The sequence below is a fragment of the Triticum aestivum genome, chromosome 2A (assembly GCF_018294505.1).
Source record: "Triticum aestivum cultivar Chinese Spring chromosome 2A, IWGSC CS RefSeq v2.1, whole genome shotgun sequence".
In the NCBI taxonomy this organism is placed as follows: domain Eukaryota; kingdom Viridiplantae; phylum Streptophyta; class Magnoliopsida; order Poales; family Poaceae; genus Triticum; species Triticum aestivum.
The window spans coordinates 759,544,282-759,564,323 of NC_057797.1; the positions used below are offsets into that span (position 1 = coordinate 759,544,282).

Consider the following 20,042-nt stretch of genomic DNA (forward strand, 5'->3'; position numbering starts at 1 on the left):
TATGATGAAGATGGTCTCTCTCAAACAACCCTGCAACCAAATAACAAAGAGTCTCTTGTGTCCCCAACACACCCAATACAATGGTAAATTGTATAGGTGCACTAGTTCGGCGAAGAGATGGTGATACAAGTGCAATATGGATGGTAGATATAGGTTTTTGTAATCTGAAAATATAAAAACAGCAAGGTAACTAATGATAAAAGTGAGCGTAAACATTATTGCAATGCTAGGAAACAAGGCCTAGGGTTCATACTTTCACTAGTGCAAGTTCTTTCAACAATAATAACATAATTGGATCATATAACTATCCCCCAACATGCAACAAAGAGTCACTCCAAAGTCACTAATAGCGGAGAACAAACGAAGAGATTATGGTAGGGTACAAAACCACCTCAAAGTTATCCTTTTTGATCAATCTATTCAAGAGTCCGTAGTAAAATAACATGAAGCTATTCTTTCCATTTGATCTATCATAGAGTTCGTACTAGAATAACACCTCTTCCTCCACATTTTTACACCTCGGTCATATCGTCGTAGTGCTTAGGCGAAGCCCAGCGCCGGTAACTTCATCATCACCATCACCACACCGTCGTGCTGACGAAACTCTCCCTCGGCCTCAGCTGGATCAAGAGTTTGAGGGACATCACCGAGCTGAACGTGTGCAGATCGCGGAGGTTCCATGCGTTCGGTACTTGATCGGTTGGATCGCGAAGACGTTCGACTAGATCAACCGCGCTACTAAATCTTGTTGCTATGCATCTCCTAGACACACAGTTTCGCTTTCAGTCTACGAGGGTACGTGGACACATTCTCCCCACTCGTTGTTATGCATCTCCTAGATAGATCTTGTGTGATCATAGGTAAAATTTTAAAATTGCATGCTACGTTCCCCAACATCAACAACGCCCGCTAGCGTCGGTACTCACCATTCCCCCCTTCCCGCGAAAGGCACCCCCTGTGGCGCCCCAGCCGAGCTCCATCTCCGCAGAGAGCATGGCAAAGAAGGACACGAACACGAGGTCTCCCTCCAGCATGTTGATAGAAGAGGAAAGGGAAACCATCAGGGCCAGGGGCCCCTTCTGCATATGATCCAAAGACTGCTTTTTAACATCTTCCTTAGTGATATCAACTTCTAGGAGCCTGTTATGCTCATCAGAAAGTTTTTTAGAAGGATCCTAGAACTCTTCATCCAAGGAAATATCTAAGGTGTCTTCTTTACCAAATAGTTGCTTGTAGTAATCTACATCAATCTTAATAATATCACTAGTGTTCTCCACAGGCCCCTCTGGGCCATTTAGCAAATCAATTTGTTTCCTTCTCCTCCTATGATTAGCTAAAGCATGAAAGTAAGCAGTATCCCCCCCCTCCAAAATATCTCTCTCTCTCTGGATCTTTGCCTGGATTTAATTTCCTCTAGCCTCCATATATTTTGGAGATCTAGGGCAATTTTGTCCATCCTATATTTTGAAGGTGGGGAAAGCACTTTAGTCTCAGACTCTATGTCCAACAGGTCATACTCAGCAACTAGCTGTTGTTTGCTTTTGTTCTGGGCAGCCTCATAATTGGCATTCCACCCCTTACAAATTCTCCTAAGCAATCTTATTTTATGTTTCCATCTATCTAAAGGGTCTTTGATAGAACATGGAGCATTCCAACATTTTTTAACCATATCCTCAAAGCCTTCTACTTCCAACGACCACTTCTCAAACCTAAATTGTTTATTCTTTCGTGGCTGGATGGCCCCTGTATCTACCACTAGGGGAGTATGATCACTACCCACCCTAGGGAGGGCTTTGAGTTGGACAGCTGGCAAAATATTTTCCCAGCAGGTGGAAATAAAAACTTTATCAATATTAGCCATCACCAGCTTATCCTGGTTGTTAGCCCAGTTATATCTCCTACTAGAGTTTTTCAACTCTATCAGCCCATACTTGTTGACCCAATCATTAAACAGGGTCACCCAATGGAGGTTGACTACCCCAGTATTTTTCTCTTCATAACTTCTAACCAGGTTGAAGTCACCCCCAATTATGGTGGGCACCATCCAAGTATCTAAAATGTTATGTAGCTCATTGATAAAATCTAGCTTGAGATTATCATAAGCTGAACCATATACCGAAATAAATCTCCATTCAATATTATTCTTATTATCTTTAATTAGACAAGAAACAGAGAACTCCAAAATACCTACAGAAACAATATCAAATTTCTCTGCATTGATCCCAACCAGGATGCCTCCAGCTGTACCAACAGCTGGTAACCAGTGCCAAGAATAACACTCATGTGGGTCAACACTAGCAATTTGAATATTACTAAAGGACTCTTCCTTAGTCTTAGAGAAACCAACCAAGTTAGAATGAGTGGCTCTAATGAGCTTACCCACTGCCTTAATTTTTTCAGGTTTATTCATCCCTCTAACATTCCAAGATAGGGCTACTACCATTATTAAATTCAGGTTTTCTACAACTACTTTTTCTACCTGAGACTACCTCAGCCCATGTAGGAATATCTTCAGGGTGATCACTACTGTGATCACTCACTAGGGATGCCTTCTCAGATAGATCATTATTTAATACTTCTAGACTAATATCCAGGTTAGCAGGGAGGAAACACTCTAGGTGAGTGTCTTTAAATGCAGATAGCATGCTTTCCTCCACTTGTCTAATAACCTAAATATTTTGAGAGATACTAATATCATCATTACCTAATTTCAAGACAACCTTTTTTGCTTTCGGAAGTAGATCATCATCATTAAAAGCAGAAAAGGAGTTAAAATTCCTATTACCTGTTGGAACTTCCAGGTCTTTAAGCCTCCTGAGGTCTTCAGCCTTCTGTATGGCATTTCTCCCATCTCTTTTTATCCTGTTGCTCACCCTGGATGCCACCACAAGGTCCCATTTGTTGTGTGGATTCTGTGGTCTTGGCACATCTATGGTTGCCCCATCTCCATCAGACTCCTCATCAAATTGTTCCAGTAGCTGAATACCGATGTTATGCTCAGGTTTTTTCCTATGCAAGTCCTTCTTTGTGCTTGCATCTCCTTTCAGTCCCAGTATAGCACTTTGCACCTTTTTTCCAGTGAGTTCACTAACTCCATTGGTGTTTTGGACTGAGAAGGAGCTTTCTGAGAGTTTTGAGCAGCCCCCCCCCCCCCTAGATTTTGGATTTTTACTCTTATCAGTCTCCATATCTTTTGGGCCCTGCATTTGCTGATCTTTATCAGGATTTCCTTCCAAAAGGTCCTCATCTGACCTCTCTCCACCACTTGTTTTTGGGTTAATACTTTTCAGGACTGGTTCTGTATCAACAAGGAAGGATATGAGGAATAGTTCCTTGTCAATTTCTACTAGCCTTTCAGTTGGGATTTTTGAAATATCTCTCACAGCAACCTGCACCTTGACTTTTTCATAGAAACTTCTGAAGATTTCATGCCAATCTACATTCGCCAAGATTCCCAAGATGTAGGTGATCTGAGATATAACTTTCCATGTGAGCTTGTTAACAGGAATCCCAATCATGGTCACCCAAACCTCTTGTAATTCAGCATATGCTACCTCCTCACCCTCCCATTTATCAAAAGAAACAGTTACCCCCTTTTTTGAGATTGATGGAGGGGAGCTCAACCAAATCCTTTAATTTTTTGTGAGGTGGAAACCTAACCAGGAAATGTTTCTCAGTTAACTGCCTCACTTGCCATGGCCAATTGGTCTTCCATATTTCAGAAAAGTTGTTTCTCAGTTCTTGGGAGGTGATAGAACCTTCCTCAATCACAGCAACACACACATTGGTCATGTTCAGCCATTTAACTACCTCTTTATCATCAGATTCTATGTGAAAGAATCCCAGCCCAGCATTGGCACTGCCATAGTATTGGGCAGTGGCTTGAGGTTTACACCACTCCAAGTAGTTATCCATATGGTGTCCAGCCTTGTGGCATATGAAGCATTTTTTTGGCACTGGACAAGTTCCAACAAAGTGAGCTGGCTCTCCAAAAATTGTAAAAAATGACATCCCTCAACTTTGGATCATAATTGATCACAGCCTCTTCATTCCTGTTTTGAGAACTATCAGCCTTGACAGCACTGTTGGCTTTCCCTTGCTGTTCTTTTTGGGAGTTGAAGCTTTTGTTTTTTCTCTTCTGTTGAGTCTGAGTGTTCTGTTGTTCAATACTAGACTGCCCCTCCCCATATCCTTGGAATTGATTTCCAGTCTGGAATTGATCAGGGGGATGCCCATATTGCACTGGCTGCTGCTGTTGATGCATATCCTTGTTGTTGTTGTTGTTGTTGTTGTTGTTGTTGTTGTTGTTGTTGTTGTTGTTGTTGTTGTTGTTGTTGTTGCTGGTGCATGACAGGCATATTGGGCAGAAACTGCTGAGGCCACTGATTATACTGAGGAAATTGCATCCCTTGCCATGGTGGCATCCCTTGCAAACTGCTCGGACCACTGAATTGTTGCATTGGTTGGAAGGTACCTGGTTGTAGCTGCCCCTGCATCACCGGTGCCCCCTGCGGGCATGCCCCAGTCTGGATGGGGATCTAGCCATGGGTTGGGGGATAATCTTGGCCCACTGGACGATGAGCTCCCTCTCCGCGGCCAGCAACATTCCCCCCACCCCGGCGTCCTCCTCCTCCGGTGCCTGCCATCCCTTTGACCACTTCAGCGTACGTCACCCGATCTGCACCACCACTCCACAATTCTTTTGAGAAATTGATCATCTTTGGTCGAGCAAGCTCTCTACTCTCTCTCGCCGGATAGCAATCCTCTGGGGTGATTTTTTTTTGGAAAGGACTAGATCCTTGTGGATCCAGACCAGTCTTCTCTTGGCGGCGGAGACCCTAGCAGTGTTTGGGGACGGAACCGACCAAAGCTGTCCGAATATTTCTACCACCTCTTCCACGTCCCGGGGAAGCTGCTTTTGCAAATGCGCTTTTCCTTTTTGAAAACAGCCCCCGCAAACCGCTTCTCGCTTCTCAGGTGTCCACTGCCTGAGTTGAGGGCCCCATTGCTCAAATTCCCCCAATCGCCTTTGTCCTCGCCGCAGCAGGTCGCCGGCAAGCCTGAGCCCTCGCTGGAGTTGCTCGGAACGGGGACGGACGGCAGGGGGTGCTGACCCGTGCTTCCAATTGAACCAGCGAGACATGGAACTCGCCAATCATCACCTCTCCCTGGCCCTCCTTGCCCAAACTCACCAGGGATCTCAACGAAATGGTTACCATCTCGCGCACTGGACCCTCGACGTCGACGATGCTTCCCCGGCCGCCCAATCCAGCACCCGCTCCGGCTCTAGCGGCGAGCCCAGTTGGAATAGGCGGTCGATTTCCTCCTCCGTCGCCCTCGCCATGATGCGCTCGATGAGGACCAACTTGGACTCCCTCGCTTTCTCCGCCGCACGCGCCGTCGCCTTCTCCGCTCTGTTCGCCGCCTTCAGTAGCGCTTCTAGATCCTCCGTTCCCTCGGAGCCCCGCTCATCTCGAGTTGGATCTGGGTCGTTGCTCGGCACAATCCCCAGACCAATCCTCGGGCCTGAGCGGTCGAGCGAGCGGAGTCTCGCGCTCCCCGACTCGTCAGGGATCTCGCCGTCGGCGCGGTTTGGGTGGAGCAGGCGGTGGTTGGTGGTGGAGACGCGGTCATCCCGTGACTTTTGAACAGTTGATGTGCGACACTAAGACAAGTCCCGTTCATGTAGTGCTCGTCGTCCTCACGCTTGCCGTGCTCGCCGCCGGCACCCTCGAGGTCGCCCCGGCCGCGGGCGAGGGGTGGGCGCGGCTACGGACGCGGTGGCGGGCACAGCTGCTGCATCGCAGGACGATGAGTGTGGCCACCAACGTAACCAGCGCGGACACGGCGACCTCCCCTGGCGCAGCGAGGAACGTGGGGGCCTCCCCTCACACAGACGTGAATTTTTAGAACACCTACATCCCGGCCCTGGTATCTTGGCTGTTCAATATTGCTTTAAGATCTGTGCCACAACTAACTTTCTACATGAAATTTTCTCTTTTTTTATGTCTCTCACATAAAACATGTCTTGAAGTTCAAATCTTTGCAGCGTGGCAAAACTTTCTAACTAGAATCTAGGATAAATCTTTCAGATTTTTTTGTCAAATATAAAAATATAAAAAATGATTTTGTAATTTTTTTAAAAAAATCATATTTTGCATGTTTATGTTTCACAAAAATTCTAAAAGATTTATCCTAGACTCTAGATAGAAAGCTTTGCCACGCTGCAAACGTTTGAACTTCAAGACATGTCTTATGTGAGAGAAACAAAAAAGAGAAATTTATTTGCACGAATCGCGATGCGGGGAATGGATGGCTAGATAGAGAGGGCCTGGGTGCAGGTGTTCTATTAAATATTTTCGCCCCTCACACGCCAGCGACCGAGCTTGCTGCAGGACTACACGTAAGAAGCTGTCTTTCCAAGCAACGAAGCAACTTGATTGATCTGTGCAAATACGCAGTAGCAAAAGAGACCACATGGCCGCCGCGATGGCCAGCTTCATGCCAGCGAATAGAAATAGCAGCCGAGCACCAGCGTGAGTCCCGCCATGCGCGCACGCCGCCCTCCGATGCAGCTACTCCGCGCTCGCGTCCTGCTGGCTGTGGCTCCGGTCGAGCACGACCAGGTTGTGCCATATCTTCCGCACCTCGCCGGAGGGCTTCGACGCCGCAACCGCCACGTTCGTGCGCATCCACGACGAGGGCCCACTCGAGCGCCGGCTGGAGGCAGTGGTGGCTCCGCGGGGCGACGCGTCTTGGAGAGAAAGGAGGCTGCGCAAACAAAAAATTCCTGTGTTTTTGTCCAGGCTCCTACAAATCGTCCCATGTTTGTCTCCAAAATACCGGAATATAGACGTCCTCGAAGATGCCCGGTCTGACATACTATACCAGAGTTTTGCAGGTCTCCCTTGAAGATGCCCGTAGGCATTGGGCATCCAATGAGGCACTTGGGCACTATTTTTACAAGCAAAACAAATGGAACCTTGGGAGGTTTCGATCCCTTGTTGGATTGAGTTGTTCATCAAATGCAAGAAATGAAGAAAACACACAAACACGACTTGCTGCAACAACTTGCAAAACAAGAATGCAACACCAAGAGATACTAACTTCTCCAAATAACGTCACTAGATAGCACAAAATACTAGTTCAACAAAACACCAACACAATCATATAATCCAACAAGACATTAATGCAGCACGACACGCCTTAGGATTGGTTAGACCATCTTGCTTCACTATCTCACATGCTAACCACAGCTGATGTCAACTGCACATTCAAAGCTCCTTACAGGAATAGTTTCCCCAGAATCAAGGACCCGATTCTGGATCGTCACACTTTGAATCAGGGACAGGTTGGACTTGAAGACTTTCATGGCTTGAACCTGGTGCTGTCTTTGCATGTACCTCTCTTGCCTTTCCATAGAGGTACGTGTACAGTCCAATGAAAACAAACGCACTGCCCAACAAGCTGCATACAACAATAAAATGTCACTTTTGGAATACAATATATAAATTTTAACATTGAAACAACCAACTGTCAAACTATCACATAAAATGTAATTCTGGTTAAAATTTGTACAACTAAATCACAACATTTGTTAAGCTACAGTATTCATTATCTCCGTCTCATAATATGTTAAGCTACATTTTTCACTGTCCGTTGAAATTAAATAAAGGCACTTTTACATATGTCATATGAATGAGTTGGCGTTCATGTTGCTAGCCTGCTGCCATGCCGTCATATGTTTGTGCTCAGGCGGAATCTGAAAAGGGGAAGGACAAGGTCACCAAGGATGCGGCTAGTACTGAAGAAGGGGTGGACCCAATGATGGGGCGTCTCAATATCCTTACTGACGAGACAGAGGTTGTCAAGGTGAGCAACGACGAAGACAAAGCAGTAGCTACACTGGTGAAATGGTCCCTCGCTTGCAAGGTGCTTTCCCCATGCGGTGATTCATGTGCAGACAGTGACAGACGCAATGCGACCAGCCTGGGGCAACCCGAAAGGCCTGAGGATCAGGCTGGTAGCTAACAATGTGTTTGCCGCAGATTTTGTCAACAAGATGTTGGATGGTGGAAAGACATGCAGCTCTGTTGCAGGAACTGGATCATCGCCTACGCCCTTCCGATTTAAGATTCGACTCGATGGCAATTTGGATGTGCATCTTAAACCTGCCTTTCGAGTGGATGAACAACAAAAAAGGTCCAAAGATTGCTAAATTAGTGGATAAACACTGATCTGTTGATGTTGATGAATTTGGGGAAGCAGCTGGAAGTTTTCTTCGGGCTAGGGTATCCTTACCCATTAATCAGCCAATCCCTAGATGGGTCACAATCAGTAAGAACAAGGAGGAAATCAAATATGATCTCCAGTATTAAAGCTGCCTTTTTTCTGCCATAGCTGCGGTGTGATTGGGCACAGAGATTTGGAATGCCGAAACCTGGCAGATTGTGATGCGGATGGCAAGCTGCCGTTTGAGTGAAAGCTGAGCGCGCCTGATAACCTTAAGATAAGGAATTCAGTCATTTGGCCAGGCTGTCACATCAGCCTCATGGACCAGTGACTCAAAAGACAGAGGAGGAAGAAGCCAGAGATCCTATACAGGATCTGCTGCAAGCAGAACTTCATGGGAATCTGGTGACGATGATGCTGGCAAACCTGGAGAAGCGATGACTTCCCCAATCTTTAAAGACAAGCATGGGGGTGTGACTGAACCCACAAGAGTTTCAGAGATTGCTAAGAAACTTTTCTGAGATGGAAAGGCACAAGAGGACTACTCTTGAGCGCTGGTTCCAGTGGGCCAAACAACAACCAACAATGACCTTGACGGGGTGTAGGAGACTAATAAAAAGCAGAAGAATGATGAATCTTCGTTCCCAAACAAGATGGTGGCTGCTAATGTGATGCAGCTCCGCCGCACCCAATGAATATTTTATGCCTGAACTGCCAGGGTGTGGGCAGCCCGAGGCAGTTCATGAGATCCACAACCTTGTGGAGATCCATCGCCCAGCTTTGGTTTCTCTCGGAGACCAAACTGAATGCTACGAGAGCTCAAGATTTGAAGTGGAGAATTGGGATGCAGAATGCCAAAAGTTTAAGTTGTAATGGCCTGAGTGGAGCATTGGCGCTTTTCTGGACGAATGATGTCAAAGTGCGAGTTTTGAATTTTTCTGAAGCGCACATCGATGTCCTTGTTAATGGGGAAGCAACTGGAGCAGGAGATTGGAGATTCACTGGGATCTATGGTGAACCTAAACATAAATTCAGAGGAGATAGCTGGTATCTCCTGAAATACTTGTGTCAACAGCAAGATGAACCATGGCTTTGCGCTGGGGATTTTAATGAGACTCTGTGCCACAGAGCAAATCGGGGGTGAGGTTAAGGAAGAATGGAAGATGGAGGGCTTCAGGGAGGCTGTGGACTTTTGCGTGTTCTCTGACCTGGGGTATGCTGGATTTCCATACACCTGGGATAACCATCAGGATGGTACTCGCAACATCAAGGTTCGCCTGGACAGGGCTTTTGGTGATGACAAATTTTTGGAAAAGTTTGATGGCAGCACGGTCTCTCATGTCCAAACAACTGAGTCGGACCATTGTGCTATCCTTATCACAATGAGAAGATCAAATTGGCTCGGAGGTGGCGCCACTGCGAAACCTTTTAAATATGAAAATACGTGGAGGAAACATGAGCACTATGAAGAGGTGGTCAACAATGCCTGGCTGCGAGGGACTGGGGACTTGGAGGATGTAAATAGATCTCTTAGTCACTTGAGAATTAAGCTGAGCAGTTGGAGCAAAGAAGAGTTCGGCTCTGTGAAAAGACAACTCACATGTCTGAGACAAAATCTGGAAGACGTCAGATCTTACTCTCTCCTCTCTGGGCCAACTAGAGCTGAGAAAGACTTCATGAAAAGGATGTCTGACCTGTTAGCCAGAGAAGAAGCAATGGCAAGGCAGCATTCCCAGGTCAAATGGCTAAAAGAAGGTGATAGAAGCACTGGTTTTTTCTTGCAACAGCTAAAGGTCGAGCCAGGACCAACAAAATCTCGTCCCTGAAAAGAGAGGATGGCACCTTTTGTTCTATCCAACATGAGATGCGGGCAATGTCCAATGATTTTTTTAAAGGCTTATTCAAGGCTCAGTACTACACTGAACCGAGTTTGGTGACTCAGGTTGTTCCACACAAGGTAACAAATGAAATGAATGAAAATCTTTGTGCGCCATTCTCTGACTTGGAGATTGAGAAAGCATTGTTCATGATGAAACCCAATTCTTCCCCTGGTCCTGATGGGTTCACTGTGGGTTTTTATATCAAGCATTGGCACTTGGTGACAGATATTTGCAAGGCGGTCAGGAAGTTTCTGGATGGTGGTAACATGCCAACTGACGTGAACAGGACGGTGTTAGTCTTGATCCCTAAGATAAAGAGGACCTCACCCAGTTCAAATCTATTGCTCTGCGCAACGTGCTCTACAAAATTGCCTTGAAAGTCAGATTGAGACCTACTCTTGAAGAAATTATCGCAGAGGAGCAGAGCGCCTTTGTGCCGAGCCATTTGATTACGGACAATGTTCTCACGGCCTTTGAGAACAAACACTATCTAAAGAGGAAAAGGGGGAAAGCTGGGGCCTGTGCTATAAAACTTGACATGGCAAAAGCTACAACCGGGTTGAGTGGCCATATCTCCGAGCCGTAATGCAAAAATTGGGCTTTGCCGAAAAGTGGGTTGATAGAGTGCTGGAGTGTTGAAACGGTCTCACTATCTGTTCGAATCAATGGACATTACTCCGAATATTTCAAGCCTTCTAGAGGAATCAGACAGGGAGACCCTATATCACCGTATCTCTTTCTGTTGTGTGGGGACTCAGCAGCATGCTAAAATTCAGTGGACCTTTACACATACACATACACATACACCACACACACACACCAGACAGACAGACAGACAGACAGACACACACACACACACACACACACACACACACACACACACAACACACCCACGCATGCACGCACGCGCGCACACACACACAAGAAACTAAAATCTTTCAATACAAGTCCAAATGCTAGACAAAATACACGTACCTGCCAACTGTGAGAGTTTCTCCTAGTAGTAGTGCCCCAAGAACCATCGTGAAGATAATTGACAGAGTGCTGAACATGGGTGGAAAAACTGGGCCCCGTTTTTCCACGGCATAGAGATTCAACCAATACTTGGCTGCTGTGCCAAGTGCAGCCTACATTCCAAATCAAGTATGTGGCAGATTATTGCATATTGTTTTCGACTATCAAGTTCAAAAAATCAAGAAACAAATGTTTTTAATATTCTGCCTCATAAGCAAGTTTTCACAATTTTGAAGTAAGTCAACATCTAACTTTTAACAATGATATACCCACTGATTCAGTTAGCTAGAATAAAGGTTGAATACACTACAAATAATCTCTAACCAATATTTCCCTTACTAGTTCTCATAGATCTACAATGGAAAGCTATCTTGCTAGGGCTGCTTGACTTTTGCTTGAGAAACTAAGGTTGGCTTATAGATATAGTGGAATTATCAATTAGATCTGAAAATGTGGAAAGTAATAAAATTCATGCAACATAAGAGATTTCTAAAATTGAACACTTTCTGGGAAAAAAAACTTACTGAGTAAACAATTGTTAATAGTTGGATGTTCCATCCAACTTGCCAAGCCAGTTTGTCCCTTCTCATAATTATTCCTACGGCACAGGTTTGCAAACCACCTAGAACACAGGTCAATACAGTTGACCAGTGTTTCCATGGGTAGACCTTTAGAACTTTGACCTGCATTATTAGAAACACTTCGTAGTTACAGGTCAAGAAAAAGAATAAAATTCAGGGGTGTAGTATTAAAAAAAGATAACACCTGGTTAGATGGAGTAGGATTTGCAGATCCAAAAATAATGGGGGTCTAGGAGTGAAAGACCTAAGGAAGCAAAATCTTGCTCTCATGGTGAAATGGTGGTGTAAACTTGAGATACAAGATGGTATTTGTCAAGATATCATTAAAGCCAAATATATGAGGAACAAAACTATTGCTACAGTACAACCTAGATTCTCTCACTCCCCCTCTTGGAAATCTATCTATTGTATACTTATATCTCACGCAGGAGACTGGTGTAAAATAAAATAATAAATCCATATAGAAACAAATATTTTTCAAAAACCTAATAGCAATATTTGTGGGTATTTTTAACTCCATCATATTCTGTTAGTCAAAAAAGTTATCGATATTTGCAGAAAATATTTGCATTTTGGGAGATGGCGTTCACAAGTTTCCAAAGTGATGGAGATTTTGAAATCAGTGGAGGCAGCCCTGAATAAAAATATACTGATACATTTAATTTGCTACATCTTAAGTTATGCCTGTAATGATTAAATGTAAAATTATTATAAAGATAACCAAGGCATGATACTGTCCAACCAATTTCCCATGACAAATAGTAGATATAAAATCTACAAACAAGAAAAATTAAAATCCACTAATTGTACCGTAGACATGTTATGGTCTTATAGTTACCACTATCACAAAACATTTTGGGACGAATTCATATTGTAAGCCAACTAAACTGCGTGCATGTAGTTACATCATCGATGACATCAATGAATATCAAGAATTTGGAATATCATATTAGAATCAGTTGTAAGATTTATACATGATTTAGCTAGACTTTGGGTGAAAGATTAAACAGGACACACCTATGTTAGTATCTCAGTCAGATGGCTCGGGCGAGATCAGAGCATCCAAAAAGAGGAAACCAGATGAAATTGCATGTGGTGACATCAGAAACATCAAAAACAAGTAACAAAAAATAAATTCATGCTTATATACGAACACCGTGATATCTAAAAATAGCTAAATTTTGTATAAATATTAATATAAAAATCAAAATAAAAAAGGAACAATAGCAAATTGGTTCATAAAAAACTCTATTTGAGGCAAAGGATTAATAGTGGAAATCATTTTAAAAATCTTAGAATTAGCTTTTGGGTTTGTATATGGAATAGCTAACTTTTGAAAGAAGTCCTATAGTAACAAAATTAGCAGTTCAACTTTGTACTTAAAGGTAAGATTTGACCTAAAGGCATGGAAGAAAAATACAATAAACTTCACAAGATATGTGATATATTGCGAATGATGACCAATATTAACCTTGTATGTTAGAACCATATTAACATGAATCACTTGCATAGACGTATGCATTTATTTGACATGAATTAAATACAATAATGAGTTAATCATGCATGAATTAATCCACGTTTATGCGAAGCTTAGAAAGACTAAATACATGACATGGCTGGCATTGGCAGAAGAATTGCACATTGATGGCAATCTGATTTGTGTGCAAGCAGAAAAAAGGATGTTGAGAGATCCTGGAAACATGCCCAACCCTCACATTGCAGAAATCCGCACCATGCTTATTGTTTTCTCAAGGTAAATCTTGGGTGCAAGCTTTTCTATAATTTTCAATACGTACATAATGCCTATTATCCGCGTCTCGAAGTTGGTGTAGCAAGTATGCATGAACATAAGAACACCAACTAACAAATCTAGCCGCGCAAATGCGCGGGTCAACCCGCTAGTTCTAAAGATAAAAGAGCTTCATATGGTTGGTAGAAAAATAGATATTGGGATGGGTGATATTGCTAGGCTGTGGAAAGACTACCTTCAGGAGCAGGCTCCTCTTAGTGAGCAATTCCCCCAGCTGTTTGCTATATGCAATGAGCCTGAAAGTAGTGCTTCCCAATTCCACCAGATCAATGTGAATAACTTCTTCAGGAGAAGGTTAAACCCTGAGTTGCTTAATCAGTGGCATGCAGTGGGTGAGTGTGTGGAAAGATTGCAACTCACTAATGAACCTGGCACTGTTCACTGGGGCTCAAATAAAAATGGCATGTATACCACCAAATCCATGTATAAATGGCTTGAAAGACCTCTTTCTGGGTGCCATTTTAAAGATTTGGGCAGCTAAGTTGCCTTTGAAGATACAAATCTTCCTTTGGCAGTTGTTCCAAAATGCAGTTTTGACTACGCAAGTGATGAGAGAAAGAAAGTGGCCTGGGAGCCCTATTTGTTCCTTTTGCAAAGTGGCCTGGGATCATCTCAACATATATTTTTTCGATTCCCTGTAGCTAGAATTGGTTGGCAAACAGTGGGTGTTGTATTGGGAACTGATCTTTGTCCCAATAGCTGCTGGCAATTTTATTCTTGGTGCTATGCTTTCTGGCCCAACAGTGAAAATTTATGTTGGATTAGCTGCAGTGACTTGGGCTATCTGAAATGCATAAAATTGTGCTTAGGGTGGGAGCTGATCTTCGCGGAACGCTCTGAAGCTGATGAGGATTAGCGGTGCTACGAATTACACAGTTGCTGGTGATTGATGTCTCGCGGAGCAGCTGGAGATGCTGGATGCTGGCGAATATTTTGCTGCATGATCTCCAGAATGATGTCTCTTTTGAAGTGATATGTTACTATCCTGATACTTTGCGCTGCATTATATGCGTTGTGATAGTTCTAGTTTCTGCTTGCCCTAGTGCTTTCTAGGTTTTTGCCCCGTGGTGCACGTTTCGATGACGAGCGTGTGCAGCGGGTTTCCTAGCAGTGCTCGAACTCGCTTTCCCTTCTTTCCTGCACCCTTTGTTTTTCTGGACTGATGTATTTCTGTTATCTTGACAATGGAAAGGGGGTAAGCCCGGTATGGGAAAAAAAGAACAAGAATAAAAAACTGTAATCATTTTATACCTCTTGTGGGAAATATAGATAAAAGCCATAGTTCGAAAACACTGTATCAGAATTGGACAAACCTGGATAGGGTACCAAAACGCATAGCAGATGCTATCTCCCAGCAAAAGCAAGGTGCCCCTCGAGTGGTGGTGTCCTCCGGCTACTCCATGAGAACTCTTAGTGATGCCCTTTAAAACTGGAGACAAGAGATGAAGTTCTTCTCCCTTGTACAGGCTAATCAGAAGAGCCCCAGCAAAGCACACCAGTGCCCCAACCACTTTTGCGCTGCCCTCCTTAGACTTGAGGCGCAAGCTCTCCATGCTGGCCATTTTGGGGAATCCAAACAGTTACAAAAAGAATGTACTAATATTTAACATGTTTGTGCAGAAAAGGATATTACTTGCCAACGGTACATCAGTGGAACTAATCGTAAGCCCCTGGCACTTATCGTGATAAAAAATTGTTTTTAATAGAAAGAGGTGTCTACTTCTTTGTTTCACATCAGCTCCAGAAATGTGCGATAAATCGATGATATTTGTGATGTTGGAACTAGGATAATCGATGCTTTAATCACATCAGCTCCAGAAAAGATTGCTTACCCAAGCAATAGTGAAAGGACAAAGGTGAAGAGGGGAGTCAGACTGGAGAAGACCACACCATATGAAGCAGTCGTGTCGTGGAGCCCGTAGTAGTATAATGCCATGGGCAGAGAGTATCTGTGCAAAGTAAAAAATATCACTGTCAATTAATACCATGTACCTTAATCATATACTCAAACAAAAAATAGCTATATTACACTTAAGTACTTAGCATGGTGCATATAGTAAACTACAAACTTGACTAAACATAAGTTGTGCATCTCAACCTGTTAATTTATTTTGTGGTTATGAAGAAATAAAAAAGCATAAGATATTTGAAGTATCTGGTAGACAAGTGCTCCATTTGTTATCAGAAGGATTTGAGAAGTGTTAGCATATGGGGGTTGGAGAATCAGTCGGGTTCAGTTTAATTTTTCAAATAATGCCAATGTGTGACTGAATTAGTTGGCTAATGCATGCTTCGTCATGTTCAGATCAATTTTGATGGGAACATAGGACAATATACACATATAAGCATTGAACAGAAGATAGAGTTCAGAGGATAAAAAAAAACAGAACTACAAAACCAATTATTTTATGTTACTGCAAAGGTATATATGGTAGTATACAGAATCTCTAATTCACTTCTCTTATATCTATCACATAGTGACATCAATTCAAAATAGGATGATCTTCACACGAGTATAACTAACTCTACACTATATATGGCAAAATAGGATGACACTAACCCTAAGCCTCAGGAAAAACTAAGTAAAAGAACAAACTTTGCTTCTCGACTTTTCCCATGTAACTTCTGATTTCCTCACTGTTATTTTTGTGTCTTTAATTCTGCTTATGCAAACATAGCAAATGATGCCAATAAAGATATCAACAGGAAATTTCCTACAACTTTCATGTTGTAAGCATAAAGTAATTTGGTCTCCAAATTGCTTGAGGAAAGCTCAACAGTAATCTGCTCTAATCATAAACTCCATTACAGCATCAGTTTCTTGGTTGTAGTTTGCAAATTAATTCTGATTATGCAAACATACAAATGATGCCAATAAAGATATCTACAGGAAATTTCCTACAACTTTCATGTTGTAAGCATAAAGTAATTCGGTCTCCAAATTGCTTGAAAAAAGCTAAACAGTGATCTGCTCTAATTATAAACTCCATTACTGCATCGGTGTCTTTGTTGTAGTTTGCCAAACGTAAATAAGAACTGAACAAAATGGGTATGATAGGAAAGCTTACGACGAACCACACAGCTTTCACAATTGGATTAATTTCAGGTTTATCACGATTCAGCTCCAGTTTTACATTTAAGCTTATTGGGATCAAAGTTCAAACCTTACATCTAACTATCAAATTGATTGAACATAAGTTGTGAAGAAATAAAAATAAAGCATAAGATATTTGACGAATCTGGTACACAAATCATCCATTTATTATGAGGAGGATTTGAAGAAGTGTTAGCATATGGGGGTTGGAGAATCAGCCGGGTTCAGTTTAAATTTTTCACATAAGGCCAACGTGTTGCTTGAATTAGTGGGCTAATGCGTGCTTGGTCATGTTCTGATCGATTTTGATGGGAACATAGGACAATATACACATATATAGGCATGGAACAAAGAGTTTAGATGATAAAAACAAAAGAACTACAAAACCAATTGTTTTATGTTACTGCAAAGGGACAGGATAGTTTGCTTAGTACCCAACAAATGCATTGATAAAGAGCCATCCAAGAGCTTTCATGTTCAACTCTTTCCACCTCCCTCTGCAAAATTGCCATATATATTCTTGAGTCAATTGTTAAGAGTTATAGTATTACTTTCCATGAAAATGATAGGTTTTATTAACAAAAATTAAAGAGAAGGAAAATTGCTAACCTTTCAAGGAATAGGGCAAATGGCAACATGAAAACGGCACCAAGAACACTTCTGTATGAGAGCAAGGAGAATACGAACATGCCGCCATCAAGTGCTAGCTTGCCTAGCAGTATAGTCCCGGTGTTGAATACCTCCACAATGACCACACAGATAGCTGGTTTCCACTTGCTTCCAGCTGTGAGGCAATTTTGATCACAACATTAGATAACTAGCCATAAACTTTCACAAATATGAGCACAAGAAAAACAATGAATTAGACATCTTTGGGTGATCGAGCTGAGCTTCCGAGAATGGATGAGACATCGAAATGCGAGTATTAACTTGTCAAGAGTGGAAATCTAGCTTGCTTTCAAGCAAGAAAACATAAACTTTCCACAAAACAAAGTATGCCTAGTACTTTCGCAGTTGGTAGAATTGCTTTTGAACTGGAACCTTGCACCAATGGGTGGCAGATGCATCCATGACCACGACCAAAACAATGAGCGGGACGACCACGGGAGAAGCAACATTTCTAGGAGAGAACGATAGGGGCGCAGCGCATGCCTAGCCGACACGAATAACCATCCAGATCTAGCGACCATTAGAGGAACAAGGCACAAACGAAGGAAAATCACCTGATCCGTCGGGGAGCTGCCCTGATCTGGCCGGGAAACGACCGGGAGGGCGCCCGAGCACCAGATCCGGCGAGGGAACGCCCGGATCTGACGAGAGGCGACCAGGGGAGGATGGGACGGGGGTGGAGCACCAGAGAAAGGGGCGAGATGAGACCACAGATCGGCGGCGCTCCGCCCAGGGGAAGGGCGAAACACAAACCGGCGGCGCTCCAGAAAATGCACGGACGGCACGGCCCGGCACGGCAAGACTGGCTCTCCAACGATCATGGCACGACCAGAGGAATGTAATACTACCTCGCAAGCGGCGATCTCAGGGGGCGGCGAGGGGAGGGATGGCGGCGGAGTTCAAGGGCGGGCGAGGGGAGAGCTGAGCCCCAGTCAGTTTGATCAAAGAAGACTCGTCGTACTACCTTGGACTCTTTCTGGGATTACCCGAAAACGTTGGAATAAAAAAAGAAGATTAAAATCACATGCCTATACAATTTCTACTTACTACTCCCTCCGTCCCAAAATATAAGAGCATTTTTTAGTGTGGATAGAATGCTTGATGCCACTGAAGAAACAAAGAAACTGTAAAGGAAAAATATTGGAGTGAATGCTAGATTTCCTATGAAACACACACATAATTCCCAATCCCTAAAAACAAATCACCGACGATTCACTCGTACGAAACAAACGACCAACCAACTTAGAAAAAATTTCTAACCCTCTAATACCCCCATAAAATGAAATTTTTAGATCCAAAAAGGAGCCCTCAGCCCGTAGGTGCGTACTACATACTACACGGTGCACTTTATACACATCCAAAGGGAACAATGGGTTCATTCATGCATGCATATAGTAGTACCTTGAACTTGGATGGTGGTCAGGGCCGGCCCATAGGCCGGGCAAAAGGGGCGACCGCCCTGGGCCCCAAGAGGGGAGGGGCCCAACTAAAACTTACACTAGTAAGATTTTTGGTAAGCACAAAACTGCAGCGAGAGGAGTGGCTAGAGGGCAGATCGGGATCATCTGCAGGCCAGGAGGAAGGAAAAAACTGGTTGGCACTTTGGAATATACCTATACTCTCGAAGATCAAACTATTCATCTGGCGTTTGGCACGGCATTCGCTGCATACCACGGATGTGTTACACCACAGGAATATGGCAACCCAGGGCACATGTCCTTTGTGTGGATGCCAAGACTCGTGGCGGCACGCTTTGATCTCCTGTACGATGTCGAGGTGTGTGTGAGCACTATCGGATGCAGATGTGCTGCTAGCGATGGCAGAACTAGAAGAACCAAGTGCAAAGAGATGGCTATTTGAATTATACAGCAGGATGGATCACTCCAAGTTTACAACAATGGTTGTCACACTTTGAGCGATTTGGTATGCTCGGCGAAAAGCTGTGTACGAGGCAATCTTTCAAGCGCCGCACCAAACTATTTCTTTTGTGAACAACTTCCTTGCGGACTTGCAACATATCCCTAAGATGAACATGACGGTGAGCATGTCAGCACGGGCGGCCAGGACTCAACGCTGGCTCGCTTCGGGAACCGACACTGTCAAAGTGAACGTTGATGGAGCAGTAGCTCGGAGCAGAAGGGCGAAGCTGTGGCTGCACTATGTCGAGATGAGAATGGCAACTACCTGGGGTCTTCGGCAGTGTTCTACGAAGGTGTCATTGATCCAACGGTCTTAGAAACCTTTTCTTGCAGAGAGGGACTAGCTTTGGCAGAAGATCTGGATGTTCATGATGTGGTTCTGGCTTCCGATTGCAAAGGAGTAGTTAATGACATCAACTGGGGAACAAGTGGACCGAACGCAACAATCACACATGAAATAATAGCTCGTAGTTCTGGTTTTTCTTCTTGCAAGTTTATTTTTGAGCGTAGAAACTTCAATTTGGAGGCTCACAATCTCGCAAAGTATGCATATAATCTAGGCATAGGTAGAGATGTGTGGTTGGGCAATCCTCATAACCCAACTATTGTACCTATGAACATGTCTATGAATCAATAAAGCTTGCGAGATCTCTCCAAAAAAAGAGTATACATTACATCTGAAATATTATTCAATGGATGAAATAGAGCCTCAATTAGCATAAGCATAAGTTCACACTACATACTGATAAGTTATACCACGCTTAGGCAAACCAATCCGATTGCGGAGTTGAGTTCAAATACATTAGTCTCTCTTTTACAATGCATGTCTTAGTATCATAATGA

At 43.5% G+C, this 20,042-nt stretch overlaps 1 protein-coding gene across 2 annotated transcripts; it reads right to left on the bottom strand.

Annotated features, from left to right (window-relative positions):
- Positions 1-7,107: 7,107 nt before the first annotated feature.
- On the bottom strand, positions 7,108-18,234 carry LOC123190968 (WAT1-related protein At5g64700). 2 transcript variants are annotated; one of them, XM_044603705.1, is made up of 8 exons: positions 17,835-18,234; positions 17,221-17,395; positions 17,046-17,108; positions 15,350-15,466; positions 14,831-15,071; positions 11,651-11,809; positions 11,088-11,239; positions 7,108-7,467 (listed from the first exon to the last, which is right to left on the bottom strand). In XM_044603705.1, exons 2-8 carry the CDS (start codon positions 17,298-17,300, stop codon positions 7,308-7,310), a joined length of 972 nt encoding a protein of 323 aa, XP_044459640.1. In that variant the 5' UTR covers positions 17,301-17,395; positions 17,835-18,234; the 3' UTR covers positions 7,108-7,307. The 2 variants fall into 2 exon arrangements, with proteins under 2 accessions (XP_044459640.1, XP_044459641.1); XM_044603706.1 differs by having other exon boundaries at positions 18,129-18,219.
- Positions 18,235-20,042: the final 1,808 nt, after the last annotated feature.

Coding starts and splice junctions, on each gene's coding strand:
- LOC123190968 (XM_044603705.1), bottom strand. CDS start 17,300: ATGTTCGTATTCTCCTTGCTCTCATACAGAAGTGTTCTTGGTGCCGTT. Junction 15,467..17,045: donor TTTATCAATGCATTTGTTGG/GTACTAAGCAAA, acceptor TACTTTGCACAG/ATACTCTCTGCCCATGGCAT. Junction 15,072..15,349: donor GTCCTTTCACTATTGCTTGG/GTAAGCAATCTT, acceptor CAAAATGGCCAG/CATGGAGAGCTTGCGCCTCA.